General features: G+C 38.6%; 1 protein-coding gene across 10 annotated transcripts in view; it reads right to left on the bottom strand.

Moving 5' to 3' along the window:
• The window catches only part of MAST2 (microtubule associated serine/threonine kinase 2), a 208,041-nt gene that overhangs the window by 26,807 nt on the left and 162,092 nt on the right, over positions 1-19,142 (bottom strand). For all 10 annotated transcript variants that reach the window (XM_068953003.1, XM_068953009.1, XM_068953004.1 and 7 more), the window contains 8 exons: positions 17,665-17,740; positions 16,094-16,303; positions 10,455-10,556; positions 6,564-6,696; positions 4,646-4,707; positions 3,898-3,983; positions 1,845-2,053; positions 59-197 (listed from right to left, as the gene is read on the bottom strand). In XM_068953003.1, the coding sequence (XP_068809104.1) occupies positions 59-197; positions 1,845-2,053; positions 3,898-3,983; positions 4,646-4,707; positions 6,564-6,696; positions 10,455-10,556; positions 16,094-16,303; positions 17,665-17,740 (1,017 nt within the window). The remainder of the gene's footprint in view (positions 1-58; positions 198-1,844; positions 2,054-3,897; positions 3,984-4,645; positions 4,708-6,563; positions 6,697-10,454; positions 10,557-16,093; positions 16,304-17,664; positions 17,741-19,142) is intronic.

Here is a 19,142-nt window from a genome sequence, read left to right as displayed (position 1 = left end):
AGAAAAACTCTGACGAACTGGGTCCCTCCCTCCAGCTTCTGAAGGGCTGAACACTTACTTATCAGGTTTGAGGTCACGGTGAACAATCCCGTAATTGTGTAGGTACTCCAATGCCAAAACTGTCTCGGCAAAATACATCCTGGCCATATCCACAGGTAGCGCACCAATATTCTTGAGAAGTGTAGCACAATCACCTCCTAGAATAAAGTTGCAAATATGACACAGTGAAACAGGAAATATTAGTTAAGAAGCAAGAGCCGCTACAGCACTACAACATTAGATTAGAGTAAGTTTCCTAAAGGCAGCCTCTCTTAATCCTGTAACCCTGATTTCTAAAACTCTCTACATTCAAGCTTTGAGCTTCAAATAAGTTTTAAAATCTTCGGAAAATTGAGTTCCATGGATGCTGGGCATGCTTTTCCTCCTCTAAAAAGGCACACCACAGTAAACTCCATGAAGCAACATGCACTGAAGTGCTGAAATACAACACGTAACTCAAGAGCAGATGGGCCTTGACCTTCAATTCCTGAGGCCCTCATCTTCATCTGTAGCAAAACACATCAGGATCTCCTTCTCTCCAGTGCACCTCAGTTGGTTTCTGTATGCCTCAGGAAAGGAAGAAGGATTTACCACAACAATTGTACAGATGCAGTTTCCAAACCAGAGACAAGCCTTGGAAGGAAGGGCAGTTCATGATCGCTTGTCCTCTGTGTAAATTTCTTTGCTTTCCACGCAGGGCTTACCACTGTAACAGATACCACTTCTGATAGTCTCAGCAGTGTTTACTCACTGTTTTAAATAGCTTTCCTACTAACTGGCTCTTCCAATGCTTGAAGAGGCAGTCACAGCTTTTGGTATAGTAGTAACACATGAAAATAAGTTTGTGGGCCCCTGATTCAACTTTTTAAGGAATGCTGGCTACACATTTCACTCGACAACCTTCATCTCTTTTGCAAATCGGAGCTAATGTTAAAATCTGTTATGTCAGTACATCTGCTTTCATTCCACTTATTTATCTAAAAGAGCACTAATATAGTAACTAAAGCTCACTTCTCATTAACGTTCAGCAAAGCAAGTCAGGCATAAGAAAGTAATCCTATCCATCAATGGAAATGTATTGCTTACAATAAGATACAGCAATAAAATAAAATCAAATAATATTCCAATGAATTAGCAAAGAAAAAATTCAACAGCATAAAACACTGTATTTTTGAAAGAGCTGATAAAGAACAAAGACTATGCTTGCTTGCTGATGTTTCTTAGCTCTCTTTTTCTAACCTTAATGCCAAGCACTCTACGGATTTAGCCATGGCCTCCCACAGGAGCCACAGGAGAACCAAAGGATCTCCTTCCAATAAAGACTGGGAAGTTCACACTGACTTCTCACCCCAGCAATCTCTCTACACATGGCTTTATGTTTTCCTCAGCCTCATTGCAATCACATCGCATTAGCTATGGGGATTCACAAATGGAGTATCTCCTTACACAAAATCATGCTAGCAGGCTAGAATGACTCATTTCTCCAGCTCAGCCCAAGCAGTCTGTACACCTCCTCCCTACATGGGCTTCATAAGCTCCCTGCAGGAAGGCGGAGGGACGCAGTGCTGACTGTGCTTACCTTACATGAAAACGGAGTATCCCACACACAAAAGATGTTCTTCCTGTTTATTACGTTCAGAGCAGTACAGTGATCAATATTACACCCAAAAGTACATGTTTTAAAAATCACTGGGAAATGTCATCCTTTATGATGGAAGACACTGTGTATACGCTACGGGCGCATCCTACCTACGGTGCCTTTGCAAGACGAAATTAAGACAAACATGCCAGCATTCAATAGATACCTTCCACGTACTCCATAACCATGCACAGATGGCGCTTGGTCTCGAAGGAGCAGAACATGCTGACTACAAAGGGGTTCTCAGCAAAAGTCAAGATATCTCTCTCCACAAAAGCCTGTTGGATCTGGTTTCTCAAAATTAGGTTCTGTTTGTTGATCTTCTTCATGGCAAAACGTTGACGGGTGGTCTTGTGTCGCACCAAATACACCGCTCTAGAAAATCACACATCAAGAGCAAAGGATCCATTTTCAGTTTGCACTGTTTTAAAGAAATAATGGATGGTAACTCTTTTGGATGGATTCTGACAAACTTATTTGTGACTCCATAAAATCCCATGCATCCTAAGGCCAAGCTCCTCTAGAAAAGAAGGAACTCCACGACGCTTCTCTTCCAAAAGCTACTCTGATCTGGCCTCTTTGAATTAAGTAGCATTCTCATTGATGTGACTAACAAATGTCACCGGCTTCCTTGGTCATTAATACAAAGGTATGTATTTTTCAACATTAAAGTCACCATTTAACTCAAACATTGTCCAAGGAACCAGCACAATTTCTTCCCAGCTCCATAACGCGGATTTGACATAACACTGTCACCAGGGATTACCTTCAGTATCTCTTACATTTCTATCATTTGCAGATCATTAGATTCCTGCACGTTAATAACAGAATTTGCAAATAAAATTTTCATCCGGTTTGCCTGCCTTACTGAATCAGTACTTGCTTCCTTTTCTCTGGAGGATAATACATTTAACATGGAATCGTGTCGCACAAGCAACTGACTGTGAAATACAACCAGTGTAAAGGCAGGACATGAGTTACAGCAAAACTTCCACCCCTCGCATTTCTGCAGAGGTATGTTTAAAATCATGGGGTCTGTGCAGAAATATGACTGAAAACATATAAAAGCTTCTTGTCAGGCAATACGGCTCTTTGATCGGCTCTACTGTGTCTTCACAGGCTGAAAAAAATATATATACTTACACTATTTCACATAATTTTTAAGAAATGAGTTGCTGTTAACTAAGCGACCACTTCAACAAAACACTCAAGCACATGCTTAAGTTTTGCTGTTACGGCCTACTTGAGTATCCCTGCTTTTCAGTTCTGGCCTCTTTAATATCTCTGACAAGGATTTATAAACTGCAGAGACTCAGGAACTATCTTTAATATTCTGGATGGGTTTGTAGGAATGGTTAAAATTTTAACTGAGAAACTCCATTCTGGATTCTTCAACAGGTAATAAAATCTAATGGTATTTTTACTGCATGACTTCTCAAGTAGACCTGCCCTCATCTAATTTTAGCATTTAATCTCATATTTCAAAGCTCACAGCCACATACATTACATATATAATCTCAAGACATGCAAAACATAACCCCCTTTCTCTCCAATATTTTTGCCATTTTAATGAATAATCAATAACATTTGCAACTGTAGAATTTTTTTCTCACTCATTTAACCCTTACACAAATACAGATCATAGGACTTAACCAGATGCCATGAAAGGAAATACAGAATGTCCTGATAAGCAAAAAATTATGGGTGCAAAATAATTTTCTCAAATTCCTGGAGCTACATTTTTCTCTAAGAAATTTCACAATAGACTATGTGACAATCCTTCTCTTCGAAGACAACATTTAGGGAAAATTTTGTCATCTCAGGCCAACATTGCGGAAGTAGCTACAGAAAAAAAAGGCTCGAGGTCACAGCTAGAAAGGACTTACAGCAAACTATTCTGAAAGCTTTAATGCTGGATAACCACTTTTTACAGAGGGTCACAGAGCTGGAAGCTGTATGTCAGCTCAGTGCAGCGCAAGGCCTTCACAGCCGAGAACTACAGCAACGTACAGTTGGTATTGCCTAAAAACACAGAGAATGTGAAAGAAATAGCATCTCCCACAAGACATCGTAAGTTTGGAACGTTTGTAAGGTCCAAGCAATGTTCGTTATGATCTGGATCCAACAGAAAACAGTCATTTGCCTAGCTTTGGTATAACCCTTCACTGTGCAGGATGATAACAGCATTTTCTGCTAGAGCAGAGTATAAAAAGCATTACCCATAAGCTCCATTACTGATCAGCTTAATATTTTCAAATTCTTCCTCAGATGGAGTTTTCTTTGATTGCACAGAGGCTCCACGGCTCTGAGAAAGAAAACAAACACAAATCAGGGGAGTAGGAATGATTTCGTTCTCTACACAACTTTTTTGTCCTTTTCTTTTTTAAGCAGAATTCACCCAAACACAACCTAATCCTAAAATCTCTGGAGTGGTCAGCTTTAAGATAATAGGCTGTATCCCCAGGAGCCTTGCAGACTCCCTTCCCAAATATTAGCACAATAAGTCAGTGGACTATAAAATTCAGGCCTCATTTCCTCAACATTGTATTTTTAAAATACCAATCAACTAAAAAAAAAACTAAGGATCTTTGAAACCTGGTCAGTTATATGACTAAATTTTTCCAACAGTCCATCACTGAAGTCAACTTCCCAGAATTCCCATCACATTTTACATATGCGGATATACAGAATTTTTTAAAAATTGAAATGAGCTGAAAACTACTTTCGATTGCAACTTAAAGAAACATCAACAAGACTTCATGATAATGCCTGTTTGTATCTTTAAAGCATTTCACCTCCACAGCATAGTGCAGCTTGATGAGCATGTACTTTAGTTTTAACATGCACTTTTAAATGTCATCCCTTTCTTTAATTGAAATTACTCTGCATTATAATTAGTTCTTTACTGTAGACTACTCCTTTTCAGAGGAAAAAGTGCTAGACAGTGTGCATGTATTACTGCTTTACCTCCACTGAATCATCTGTCTCAGGAGTGTCTGGGCTGTCATAGCTATTCAGCTGGGCCATTTCTGAAAAGAAAGCAGAAAGATTACTCCTAATGATCTCAATCAAACACTGTTCTCTTTGTTTATACAAGACAAACAGCATTTCAAGAGGTGCTTGTAGATTATGAAGCACATTTTTCCCCTCTGTAAAAAGTCACCCCAATTATACAGTGATAACCTTTAACATCTTGTGAGCTGTAGGCAAGATTTTATATAAAGATGAATATAATTAACGGGCCTCTTCTCAGCATGAATTATTCTAGATGGTTTCTTTAATAAGTAAAAGCAATACATGCAAGTTTGGGGAAACTACCAGCTATCTAATGGCAAAACCTATTCCGTGCATACATGTCTGTATATAGCCTGGTAGCACCTATGTACTTCAGAAAAGAAAAAGCATTACATTTCAAATAACCTCTCTCCATGAAACGTGTCTGATTCTGCAAAATGCTGAGCAGCATCAAACTGTGAGAAAGTCGGTTAGTTTAGGCTACTCAGCTGTCTTAGGAGATGCTATAAACTTTGCAGAACCAAATCCTACATTAACTGCTAGTCTCCGAACAGACATCATTGACATTTCTGGGTGCCCTCCTTACAGAAAGGAAATAAGGCACTTTGACATCTCCACACATTTCTAAAGAAAATTTGACTTCAGTGAGGAGAATTAGTGATAGAAAGGTTCTCTCCCATGACAGGGATCAAAGGAAATTTCCCTTTAATGTCAGATTTCAACAAATGCTATTAAATTGCATTTAGCAATCTTTGGTTGAAATTTTCCCAAAGAGCCCTTTACTTGAAGTCAACCTGTCACTGTCATTCTAGTAAACACTGCAGAAGTTAAACTAGTCCTATTCAGACTACTAATTTATGGTAAAATTATGCTCTCCTGAGAAAACAAAAAGTACAGCTCAACTGCTGAAATATTCTGCAGTAACCTCCAGTCTCTGTCAAACTTCCTATTGTTGCTGAGCAAGCCGTGCCTGGGACCAAAGTCTGTGCTCGTAAAACTTGTCAGAGGGGAAGAGAACCAACAAGCAAAACACAAGGAGAACTATTAACTCACGAATTCCAAAGTTAAGATCTTCTGGGGCTCCGTACATTTAGAGCAGATTAATTTTACCATATGCAATGCCAGGAGCTAGAGGAAAAGCTGTCTGTTTCTTCTAAGACATTACTTTCTTATCAAACGCTTAAGTGTAATATCCAACATTTCTAAAAACTGTAAAACGTAAAATAAACATTCTTCATCATAAAATTAACTTCACTCTACAAGTAAACTAGGCTATTATTATAAATTGTTTGATTAAATACCTTTTGGGACCAGAAATACAAGCTTTTGTATCCAAGTGAACTCCTAGCTGACTTCATGTATATAGTTTGTGTACTTTAGAAAATTGTGTGTGTACGTGTACACTCCACGGAAAATCACAACAAATACATTTTTTCCAGAGAGGACGACAGAGTGGGATGACAGAATCCTTTCCAACCAGCACAGGAGAGACCACAGCATGCAAGCAGTGGCTGATCAGAAATATAAACGATAAATTTAGTTTTACCCTTCCAACTACAGAAAAAACAGTTAAAATAAAGTCATTTACTAACATTTTTCCAGCTACAATACAGGGAGACATTATTAACCCCCACATAAAGAACTGTAACTGTTGATGTGTGATCCTTAAGTTAGTAACACTTCTTTAAGACATACAGTTGGAAAGGATCATTTAGAATTGGACAGCAAACAGGAAAATAAGGAAGAAAAGGCACAGAAATCCACCCAATAAAACGAAAGCCTCTTTTGGCTACATAGCGACCAGGCGTTGGCATCTGGAGATCTGACCATCCCTTTAGTAGTTTGAGAATATAAAAAGAAGAGTTCTCACCCTCCAAGGGATCCCTGGTAAGTCCCAGCTGGCTGATAATGTAACGAGGAATGTCGCATTTAATTCCTTGCCCTTCCTTGGCATGGCCTTCTGCAGCTTCCAACAAGTGGTAAAACTCTTCAGGATCAAACTCCTGCAGCAAGACGGTGAGAGAGGCAGAGAGAGGTAAATGATTCAGTCCCACAATTACCAAAGGATCCTCTCCCGTATAGGAGGGAAGGAGCACGGGTTGAGTCACCTGGATTCCTCAGAAACATCCCAAGTCAATTCTGGGCTCAGCAGAGAGGCAAAACATTTGCAGTTACAAGAAGCAAGCCAATGCATTACACCCGCTTGGGGAAAGCGAAGTTCTATTTTACACATTCACAGGCTGCCGGATGTCCACTGGCTTAAACCTGCGATTCAAATGTCACAAGGATTGTGGGACTTTTCATAAACCAAAACTAGACTATGAGGTCACTACAGTCATAAGAATGCAGGCATTTACCTGGACCCACCTCCTAATTTTGTCACGCTTGAGTGAAAGGTCTGTAGTGAGGACTAAGGTGCCTCCTTCGGCCGCCTCTGCCTGGCAGCTGAGTTCTGATCAAATCATACACCTTCCCACCAAATTCTGTAACCATCCCAACCTCAGCAATTGCTAATAAAATAGCAATTGCTATTTTATCAACAGAGAAGACTTCATTTTTGATATACATGAAATACTGTTACGGGTTTGGGGGCGGGGATCCTCTAATCAGCTCAAGTTTGATGTACAGGATCCCTAAGGAAAGAAAAGTTTATAATCTCCTTTATCAGACCAACAGATCTAGTTGGAAATAAAAGACCAGCTTTTGGGTGCAAAAGCACTGCTGCTCAGAAGCAAGGTCACTAATGCACTTTAACCCTCCCCTTCAAACCTCGCCCTTTACCAGCAACGAGTAGCTTTGCCAAGACTCTTCAAAAATTTTACAGTGAAATGAGAGGAGAAGAGGAGTTACAGCACAGAGCAGTGAAGGATAGTAGAAAAAGAACTGACCTGAAAATGATCAGCAGTTTAAGAGAAAAGAGAGCACAGCATTGCAAATAAGAAAAACATTAGAGAATATGGCATGTAAGGATATTTGAGTGGTTAGAAAAAGGGAGAAAAGCCACTCTTGCTTGCTTGCTCTAAACAGCTTGTATGGCCAAAGACAGCAATGACTAAAAACACAACATTCCCTTCTAATTTGCCTGGAAGAAGATTTATCAACTACCTCAGTCAAGACCAAAAGCAGGAACCATACTCAAAAGTACCAGTACCATGGTACAGTTGTAGGACATTTATCGGTGGGCAAAGGACGGAAGAAAAATGTCTTGTGACAAGAAATTAAAAATTTAAAAAAAAAAAATCAATAAATTAAATAAATTTAAGTTACGACTATTTTGGGGTACATCTATTTAATTCTCTGAACACAATTGTACCTAAATGAAGCAGAATAGTCCCTACTAAGGGACCAAAAGTCCTATGGAAAAGGAACCTAAAAAAATCACATGTTACAAAACAAAAATGAAATGCAATTCCTAAGCTATTTAAACGGCAGATTATCTATTGCTATGAACCTCCTTTATGGGATAAAAGGAACATTAATACTTTAGTCTTCATTTCAGCAGAATAAAATAAACAAATTAATAAATACAAAACTGCTAGAAAGGTGATAAAGCTTACAAACAAAGACTAATACAGAGATCTCAACATCGTTTTCAATGTCCTCGGGCTCTAGTCACTTCATTTTCAAGGTTGTCACTACAACCTTTGGAGGTCATTACTCAAATCTCATTTCTGCTTCCACCTGCTCCCGCATGCTTTGTGGAACGGCAGGTGCAGGAACCTGGAGATCTCCTGATCTGTAGCTAAGAGCTGTTTCGAGTTTGGAACTGCTTCCAGCTACAGAGATGGGCTCACAAAACCCGCCAAAGTTGTGAGCCTGCCTAGATGATGCGTTACTAACAGAGCGTGAACAAGTGCAAACGGCAGTGGTAAGCACAGCAAACACACTAAGTTTTAATTTATTTCATTTCTTTATTGGTCTTCCATCCCAAAAAACATTCTGAAGACATGCTTGAGGATCACTGAAATCACAGAATTCATTTAATCACGAAAAGGGCTTTCAAAGCCAAAGAATTCCCAGTTTGGATGAAGTTGTGTCCAGGATTTTCAATGTAATCTAGTGGCGATTTCTTGAACAAATAAGTGTAGGCATCTGTCTTGCTAGTGGTGTGGCCTACTTCTTCACTGAAAGTGGTCTTCCTTGCACCAAAGGGTTCACACAGCAAAGCAGTCCACCTGAGGTTGTAGGTGTTTTCTAAAACTAATGTCATTGGAAAGGTTGGACCATTCTCATCCATCTTACCGAAGCATGCTCTGCAAAATTCATTTATCTTCTTGTGGCTCCAGTGATTAAAAAGTCACCCCTGGATATGTTAGCTTCAACATGCTTCACTCATTAACTACACCTGTATTTACATCCAGCCACAATTTCCTAGTTTAGCCAACTTCTCTAATGCCTCAGTCAGATGCAGCTTCACTCTCATTTTTATGTTCAGAAAGAATCATTCGGTCATGTGCTTGCATCTCTCAAATAACATAGGCCAGGGAATTTAATCTGGTTATTCCTAAAAAGCCATATACAAACAGCATAATTTCCAGAAAGATTTTCAGCTCAGAAGCAAGGATTTACAGGAGAAAAAATTTACTACTTCATGGAAGCATTTTGCTATCACTATCAAAAACGAGCCAAATTTTTAATAGAAACGGGTCTACTTTCCATCCTTATGTCTCTATCTGGTACCTGGATATATTTATAAAGCACGAGCAATCATGCCTTTACCTTCCCTTTTGACAATGACAAACAGATGAAGTTTCTTAAGGTTCCACTGTAAGCTGTTGGCAGCTCCAGCCCTCAAACAACTTCTTCTGACACTTCCCTGCACTCTCTCCAATCTTTCAACATCCTTTTGAACTGCAGTCACAGAAGTGACCACCATAATCAATCACCACAGAATGCTGCTGTATACAGCACAGGCCTAGCCACCTCTTTCCCTCTATATCCAAAGATTATACTAACCCTCTTGCCACAGCTCCGCAGTGGAAATGCATGTTCATGCTGCTTGTCCACCATACCTAACAAAATATTTTCAAAGTTGCAAGTTTTCCGGATACAGTGTCCTACTTCATTGAGATGGCCTGAACATTTTCCACCATTTTCTAGAACTAAATATAAAAATACCTTCTTATTAGCCCGAATAAGGTGTTGAAAAGCATGATGAGACCTAATTGGCCATATATTTTAATTGCATTGAATATGATTTCTCCACCAGGCTAACAAAACTGCTTGGGTCTCTCACTGTTTTATCGCTCTCTATTTTCACATTTAGAAAACCTGACACCAGATTTTTCTGGAATTGGTGTCTACAGTAAGAGTTTCAGTCTGAGAGCCCAAACACCATTTATATCACGGGAGGAAACTTTTCTTGGTGACAGTTCTTACTTAGCAAAGCTCTTCAGGCGTCTGAGGCAGACGATACATTCACACACTCTTTACTGCACCCTTTGACAACACGAGGAAAATCAGGTGACATCAAGTTGCATGAAACGATGTCAGTACGTACATCTGGCCCCTCTCCCCAATTTAATTTAAGAATTAATACAAAAACCCTATAAGCTGTCATTGCAGCTGGCATCCCATTAAAAAGATACTTCTATATTACTGTAAAAGACTTAGTAATTCGTTTTTTTAATACGGATTTATTTTTCATCAATGTTTTCATCAGGATTTAAGCTTTCCCTCAAAGACTGTGTGTTCCCTATCTCCTCAAATACACATCGTACCCTTTAAATCACACTCATACTCTCCCAAGGACCAAACTTACCAGGCACTCAAGCAGCCGAGCTGGTCGTGCAATGATAATCATCAGTTTTTTCACAAGTTGGGTAACGAAAGCAACCTCTGAGCTCTCGGATCGCTCGTGAGCCTGCAGAGAGCAAAACAGCACGTTACGGTCCTAACAGCGAACTCTTCGCTCCTATACATCAAGCGCTGAACGCAGAGCAATCGCCCGCTCAGTAACCATAATTCAGCAGCAAAGGCATGACCGAGTCCGGCCAGGCAATGAGCTCAGCTCAGTCAAGGATGCCAAGTTGCATATAGCTTCTCCATTACAACTGACTCGCTTTATCAAGCAAGAGATATACCAAAGGCTCTATTTGCATTATGTTGCTTATCTATTTTATTATATGTGATTTTTTTTCATTTTAAAAAATTAAAATAGGAATACGGTTTTTTCAATTTAACCTTCCCACAATACTGAGGTCTAGATAATTACCAACATGTACACGTTTCTCAGCTTTACTTTTAGGTAGAATTTGAACAATTTATGTTCATCACCACGAAAAATCTAGTCTTTTAATTTATCTTGATTTCATTTCACAAATCCTGCCAAGCAACTACTGCACTGCATTGTATGCTATGTTGTACCAAACACACAAGCAAATCACAGGGTATACAGAAACCTAATTTAGGGAATTTATACTTGCTCACTCCTATTCTTTCACATTATTGGATTTCATTACAAACTCAAGGCTTAGTTTTAACAGGGGGGTGGGGGGGCTTTTTATAAATACATTAAAAACTAATAATTAAAACTAATAAAAGACAAGTTTGAAAAACTAAAAAACATATATATACTTTTGTTTTTGCTCAGAGACATGACGGTTACATTATGAGCCCTAAAGCACGAGTAAACAGCATTTCAGTGCAGGCTGATAAAAGACGGTTCCCAGTGACATGAAACACTGGAACAAACTGCAGTTTTCACAATGGTGTAAAAATTAGGCTTTAGCATAGATATAAAGTCCAAAAGCAGCTCGATGATATGCTTCACCACCAAGCTTTTCAGTTGCTTATAGGAACAATATTTTAACCAACAAGGATGCAAGCAGCGGGAAACAAAAAGGTTCATTTTAGCATTGTTCATTCACGCCGAAAAGCAAAAGACATATATGGCTGAGAAGTCCTGATAGTCACCTAAAAGAACAATACAAACACAAGGAAGCACAAATTCTGAGCTAGAAAAAACATAAGCAGTATTTTTAAACAATATGTTCCTGTTTTTGTTTTTTGGGTTTTTTTTTGGTTTTTTAACTAAATAAGTAAAAAGTTCATTACTTCTCATTTTGACAAAAGTCCCAATAAGAAATGTGTTATTTGTTTAGTTCAGCATTGATAAGCTAGAGCTAGATTTTAACCTCGAAGAAAGCTATATAACCACTGACCTAAAAACAACATCAGAGATGCTTCTGGTTTTAATTGTGTAAAAAAATATTACTCTGAAAGCACTGAAATAATAAGTTGAGGCTTTTTCTAACTAAAAGATATTTTCTAATCAGAAAAAAAAGATCAAAATGAAGACTAGTATTCACTCCTAATGCATTAGCCAAACTTACGAGTTAAAATATGAATTCTAGAAAGAAATTAATGATTTCATATTTGAAGAGCCATCCTAAATCACCAGAGGTCAGGTGAGTTGGAATGAATAAATTACACATTAACATTCAAATATGAGCCACGTGACTGCAAAGTCCTTTTTCACTCCTCTACGTAAGTTATATCAGGCAAAAAATACTAATTCATCTTTTTGCATCTGTTTATAAATGTCAAAGTTAATTTATTCTTTTAAACCAAGTCTTTTTGTTTTCTCCCTTTCTCACCCACTATGATTTAGGCAAAATAATGTAAAAATGTAACTGACTTAATCAGCTGCCTGTCTGAAAAATGAAAAGCCAACCCGACTGCCAAATGACAAAGAAAAGCAAAAGGGGGGGGGAAAAGAAAAAAGAACAGAGTACAAGGTCACAAAAGCCACACACAACTTGTAACAGCCACTCAGCCATCATCTCTGCGCAGCGCTGCTGCTCCAAGATCCCCAGGAGAACGGCCTCTTCTCGCCGCCCTCTCTCGCAGGACAGCCCAGACATCTCTGCGCACGTCTCGTTTGCAACCGATTGCAGCGTCCCGAAATCACGGGGTTATATAGCGAAGCACTGTCTGCTGCTGGCAGGCACTGCGGTGTGCCGCCTCATTAGCCGTTGCTGGTGACGAGACGCCCCCCTGAAGGGTGCTGGGGTCATTCCGGGGCGTCCCCCACCGCCCCCGGCGGAGAGGCGCCAGAACCTCGCTGCCGTTCCCGCGCACCCGAGCCCTTCCCAGCTGCCCAGGTATGGGAGGCAGCGGCGAGTGATTTACCAGCCGATTCCCCCATCTGAAAGCCCCATCCGTCACCAAGTGTAGCTACTGGGGCATGAAATTAAAATCACTGTCCCCCCCTGGGGTTCGGCAGGGCCAATAACCGGATATGCAAGTCACAACGCTGCAATTGAGCCAATACACTGATAGAAACCAAAACACAAGAACCGCGAGGCCAAGCACCAACAAATTTACACTTAGGCTCTTGTTGAGAAAGCAAATGCAATCAGAATATCAATTTTCCAATGTGCGGTATCAGATAACACCTTCCCCTTTCTCTTTTGTTCTATGTACAGAAAATACCTGTAATCCTTCATTTCCCTACCTCCTGAGAACCTGCCTCTAAACCACTAAATCTCTTCTGACTAGATATATCTTGTCTTGGTTATTCGGTTAATTCAACCAAGTAATCGTAAGTATTCAGTAAATTCAACTAAGTAATGATCAGGCTACAACCTCGTTTTTTCAGGAGCCCTAGCTCCTATCCCATCCCCACCCCTGCAGCAAAAGATTAAAGAATCCACTGTCACATATTCTTTATAAAAGTACTTTATCTTATTTTTCAATATTTCTACTTTAAATGTGAAGTATAATATTCAAGTCCATGTTTTTCAAAATAAAGGAAATCTATTAATTTCACTTGCACTACAAGATCATTTCAATGATGCAATAAGCAATAGGTTTTTCTGGCTAAAAGATAATACTTCACACTCACAAACAAGAGAAATGATCTCATTTGCCTCATAACTAATGAGGCTTTTTGGTATTTAAAATCTTTAAAAAGCTTTCTAGCCTGGTATATTTAAACAGTTCATTATTTACATAATCAATTACTCTGTTTTATGGAGACATTTTTACCACATAAAGTAGCTTTAACTTGCAACATATGAAATTGAGTTTTCCTTCTAAGGTATGAAATGACTGTGTGACTTTAGCTTGTTACCAAGTTTAGATTGAACATGTTAAAAAGACAGGGATTTCAACAGAGTCAGTTCTTGTACTGGAAAATTACATGAAAATCTGCATGCACTTCCCTTCCTGCCAGTTACTGCCCTGCTGCCGCTCATTTCCTTACTCACCAATAAATCACCTGCTCAATCTTTCTGTATCTTATAACACAATATACCCTACCGCCCAGATGATATCACTGCACAAATCTCGTCGTTACTACTCACACACTGTATACTCTGCACGGTACCTTCCAAACTAATCCAAAGTAAAGACTCTGCCCTCTAGTTCCTAATAATCTGATCTTGACTCCAAACTTCTTGTGTTTCACTTAGTCCCCAAATAGAAATATTATTGCCATTTTTCTACGTGTGTAATCCAAAAGGTCCCATTATTTCCCTTTAAAACACAGCATAAAGGGGAAACACAAATTGGCAAGCAGGGGAAGAGTCTTTAAATAATAGAATAGAAAATACAAGGCAAAGACTTGTACTATGACAGGAAAGAGAAAAACAAATGAAAAAAACGTGGGAAGAAGTCTTTGGCATTCCTACGTCGTCTTTAATTTCTTTATCCTCGTCCCTCCCACCCCGTTCTGCCTCCCTTGTCTCTCTAAGCTTTCCCTTTAGTTGTCTCTAGCCTACCATACTTCCTAGAGAAAATCAATTAAAATTTAGAATTGACCCTTCTCCCACCCCAAACCTGCAGAAGATGTTAAGGAGAAAGGGTCATGGCAACTCCTGACTATCAACTACTCAACGAGCACAGAGACGATCACTGCACCTTATCTAGTACCAGTTCAGTGTCGTCTTTCCCAGTGCTCAGAAGTACAATGAATGTAGCATGAAAGAGAAAAGGACATGTGAGTATTTTGAGGGTTTTTTCTGAGGGAAGGAGGAGAAAAAGGAACAAAAAAAAAATTTTTTTTGGTATGTTGGGGGTTTTGTTTTGTATTTTTTTTAAATCAAAACATCATTGCTCTACTACTTTTTGGATATCCAAAATGCAATGAACTATTGAAATGCATCCACAGTGGTTACTGATATGTCACAACAGACAACCATACAAGCCCTCCAAAGATATTCCCTACCTCATTATAGTCCTCATCCAGGGAGACTACCACAAAAATAAACCTGAGTCATTTTTCTCTTATGCATAACAAATACCAAAACATTTACACCCATGCTCACATAAATGGAGTAGCCAAAGATTTTAGCTGATACAAGGGAAGATTGTGAGGTTTCTGCAAATCTTTTAAATATAATAATAATACATTAATAAATATTTATATTCACTTGCTATTTTCTAATGGCTAGATGGAAGGGCAGAGGTGTACAAACTAGCGCAATTCACACCAGTGGGTTAGCAAAACGATCAATGACATATAAACATAGAGATTAAAAGAGATTATAAACCACAAAGGAGCATTTCAGGTGCTCTGTTTCTAAGTCTCTCAGTGATATTTGTGATCTGATACCACGATCTTTAGAAACACTGCATTTTCAGCTTGCTATCTTCTTCAATTACAGCCAAGGATTAGGAAGGTGTTCCTAAACGGAGGTCTGGACCCAGCAACAAGTAGAACTCTCCACTGACTCTTCACAACCGCTGCAAAGTATTCTAGTAACACGGCATCCTGTTTTCAGTCACATTTGTTCTCAATGAAACTGCACTGACTTACAGAATAGTACAGCAGGCACTTGCAGAGAATTAAGGAACACTAAATTCTAAGGGATTTTTCGAATTTAATATTTTTTTCATTTTAAAGGAAAAGAGTAGTTTTTAACGAGCAGTTGAAGCGCACTGAGCATGCATTTAAGCTGTGCTCTCATGTGTATTTTCATATGCTTTGAACATCACAAAACATATCGAAGCACTAAAAAAACCCACAACTGAATTAGGCTCAGCTCAAGAAAATCTTTTTTGAAAAATTTATAGCAACGCTACAAACTATGGTGTTTTCACTCCTTGAAGGCACAATTGTAATTAATAAGTCATTCAGAGTCTTGAAGTACATGAAAGAAAGTTCAGTAATTTCCTTCATCTCAATAAACCTAATTTTCATAAGTGGTAAAGACTGCCTTTGAGTTACTCATATGCATGTTTGACTTTTGTACAGACAAAGTACGCAGGTGAAGTGACTTGCTCAAATCCACCCACGGTAGATCAATAGCAGATGGGAACAACTCAGGTCTCCTGACACCACCACCCACTGCCCTTCCCCTAGAGTCTGTGCTGCCTCTCCTAAAATCAAAGCTCTGGCTTATTGTTTAAAGTTTCAATCAAAATAATATGTTCTACTTTCCAGGGAGCACTTACATCCTGGAGAAGTTTCTCCAAGTTTTCCTGTAGCTCATAAAAGTACCGAGAAGTAATAAGACCTTCACGTGATTTATCTAGGCAGTCTCTGGCCAGTTCAATAACTTGATGATGAATGAAACTTAGGACCCCATCTGCTAATTGCAGCACATTCTCAGGAGCATTAGAGGCAATGAACTCAGCCAGCCGTTCCTCCATCTGCGCCGTGGCCTAAGAGGAAGGAATAAACGGGTTACTTGTAAATATTACTGTCCCTGAACTTAAATACAAACAGGCTTGATGCTTAAGTAACCTATTTTAAAACCCCAAATGCACTAGATTTTTAAAAAAGTTTCAAAACACAATGGAATAAATTACTTAGAATAAAAATAGTACGCCATAGGCGAAAGCTATGTTCACAAGATCCAGTGATGAGAATTAATCGGAACACATTTAATGAAAACGCAAGCGACCATAAAAATATCCCAGCTCTGAGTCTGTATTCTTAGTCTGGGGACCCAGGGAAGGACAGAAGACCTGAAGCAGTTTTCAGAACTTTTAGGCAAGACCATGAAACCTGAAAAATCATTGCTAATGCCCTAAGCCACAGACACATGGCATTTCTATCGCTGTCAGCCCTGATATCCTGTCAACAGGACTTGTATTTTTACTACTGGTAAAACAGAGAGGAATGGCAGGTACCCTGGCCATTATCAACAACTCTAGGATACACAGTCTTCTTACACTCATTTCAGCGAGATGTTAACCGTCAAAGCCTGAGTCCACAGACTTCAATATTCAACTCTTTGAAAATCTATTTTCACTGCAGATCACTTCAGCATTGAAATCGTGTACTTCTCTGAAAATCTAAATCTATCTTCATTACTTCCCGAGTACCAAAAGTCCCAGCGGCATACCTCACTTTTGCCAAAAACCTCCAGTACAATTTAGAAGGACTTTAAAAGAGAACTTTGTGTTTCCAATATGAAAATGTAAAGCCTACCAAAACCAAAAAAGTCTGGATCAGTTTAAAGCAAATTCAACGCAATTACACAAGGAACACTGGGTGGATGTTATTCAATGTATTTTTAAATTACTCTTTGATATAGCTTTGTAAAGTACATATGAAGCTTAGCTTTTTAAAGTATATATGAAACGAAGGAAATTATCCTTCCTCTAACTCCTTCAGAATTTGAAGCAAAAATCAAGGATTACTGCAGAATATATGGAGATCCTGGCCTCAAACAGCAACATTTACATTGAGCAGCCAGAGCATGGCTCTTGTCCTCATTCCTACACACATTTGGCATGCCAATAAAAGACATGAGAAATTTAATAAATATGAAATACATGCACAAATACACTAAGCTTTTCACACACTTCTATGTGAATCTCTCTACACATTAAATCTATTTTTTCTACGGCAAAAATTAAGATACGAAGCAGAGAGGACAGCTTCAAACTTTTGAACTGCATTGTTTGGAAATCAGAGGTAAGATATGGGATCTTTCCCCAATGGGTATTACAAATTAACTCCAAGTTGTCACAAGTTCATTGACTGCATCATTAAAAAAAAAAAAAAGATTCCTTACCTTTGGAAACCTTTCTTTGTACACATGATTCATCATTATTATTTCACTGTCAAAGGAAATTGGGGAGCGACCCGGGCTAGAGAAGAAAAGAAAATAATACATTATCCTTTGACAGCCGTCTATATAAAATTTCAAAAATCCAGCGCTGGTCATAATGCTGCCACATTGACGGTAGCCTTCCAAGGATCTGACTTCACTTAAATAAAACCCATGTTCTAAACTTCAGAAAAAAATCCAGCAAAAAAAAAGACAGTTTATAGCCTTCCAAAAGTCACAGTTAACTCACCAGAAAACCACTAACACTCCTGCCTTCACATGAATTCAAGCAAACACCACACCTATTTTCAGTGAATGCAAGACCTACCGTACCAATATGTTAAAAATATTGCATTTGTTATTTCCCATGTGTTCTCTTACTGCCCCCTCCATGGTGGTGGCAGGAGACCTGTGCAAGAAGAACTCAATAGTATTGCTGGTGTCTGCAGGGCCAGAAAGGAGCAGAGTAAAATGAAACAAGGAACTCAAGGTGAGCTGCTTTCCTTTGTCTGAAAAATACCACACTACAGTAGAGATGCGTGAATAGTGTTATTCAGCTAAAAATAATGTATATAAATAGCATAAACAATAGGAACAGAATACTTCTCTGGATTACACCATGGATGCACACTGAAAAACAGGGCACTAAATCTTGAGAAGCTTCATTTATATTACTGTCTGGATAATTTTAAAAGAAGAGTTGCATCTAATTGCATCACATCGGATGGTATGCAATGCTCTGACTCATTCCATCACAGAGGACAGCCTGAGCAAGGTAATGCAGAAAATCCCTAGCGACATGATCGCTTACGGCATCCCATTTTTCTGGTTACATTGTTTTAATATTCAAGACAAGCAAGGGCTTCAATTACGTGACATATTACATGATTATTGTCTTTATTATTTTAAGAGTACCACATACTGCTAAAAATATTTTCTCTATGTCAAAATATATAATTTTATCTTGAATCAATTCAGACACATTTGAAAACTTTCCTGTGAAGGTTGAAACGAATCTCTTTGAATGGAATAAATACATTTTAAACTCTGACTGCATTAAAGCTACTACCGTACTTCTTCCCTATTTAAAGGAAAAACATTCTTTCAGGAACATATATTTACAATATAGAGAAAATTCAACTCACTGGCTCACAGAGGATAGCAATAACCATCCCTTGTCATGCAATGTGCTGGATAACATTGTGTTTTTACTGAGGATTATCCCTCAGCTTGAGAAAACACACTTCAGACGCACTTCTCTTATTGAACTCTTATGTTAAAGGAGAAAATAAACTGATTTTGATGTTCAGTGGTTATTCATACCAAGCAAAAACATACTTGCATTGGTTTTTTTTTTTTTTGGTTAGGAGAAAATATCCATTAGCATGGTGGATAGCTATTTTTAATCAAGGAAAATTTTCATAATAAAAAAATTTACATTT

The sequence above is a fragment of the Struthio camelus genome, chromosome 8 (assembly GCF_040807025.1).
Source record: "Struthio camelus isolate bStrCam1 chromosome 8, bStrCam1.hap1, whole genome shotgun sequence".
In the NCBI taxonomy this organism is placed as follows: Eukaryota; Metazoa; Chordata; class Aves; order Struthioniformes; family Struthionidae; genus Struthio; species Struthio camelus.
The sequence above is the reverse complement of the archived record's forward strand: the minus strand, read 5'-3'. Positions and strand labels throughout refer to the sequence as shown.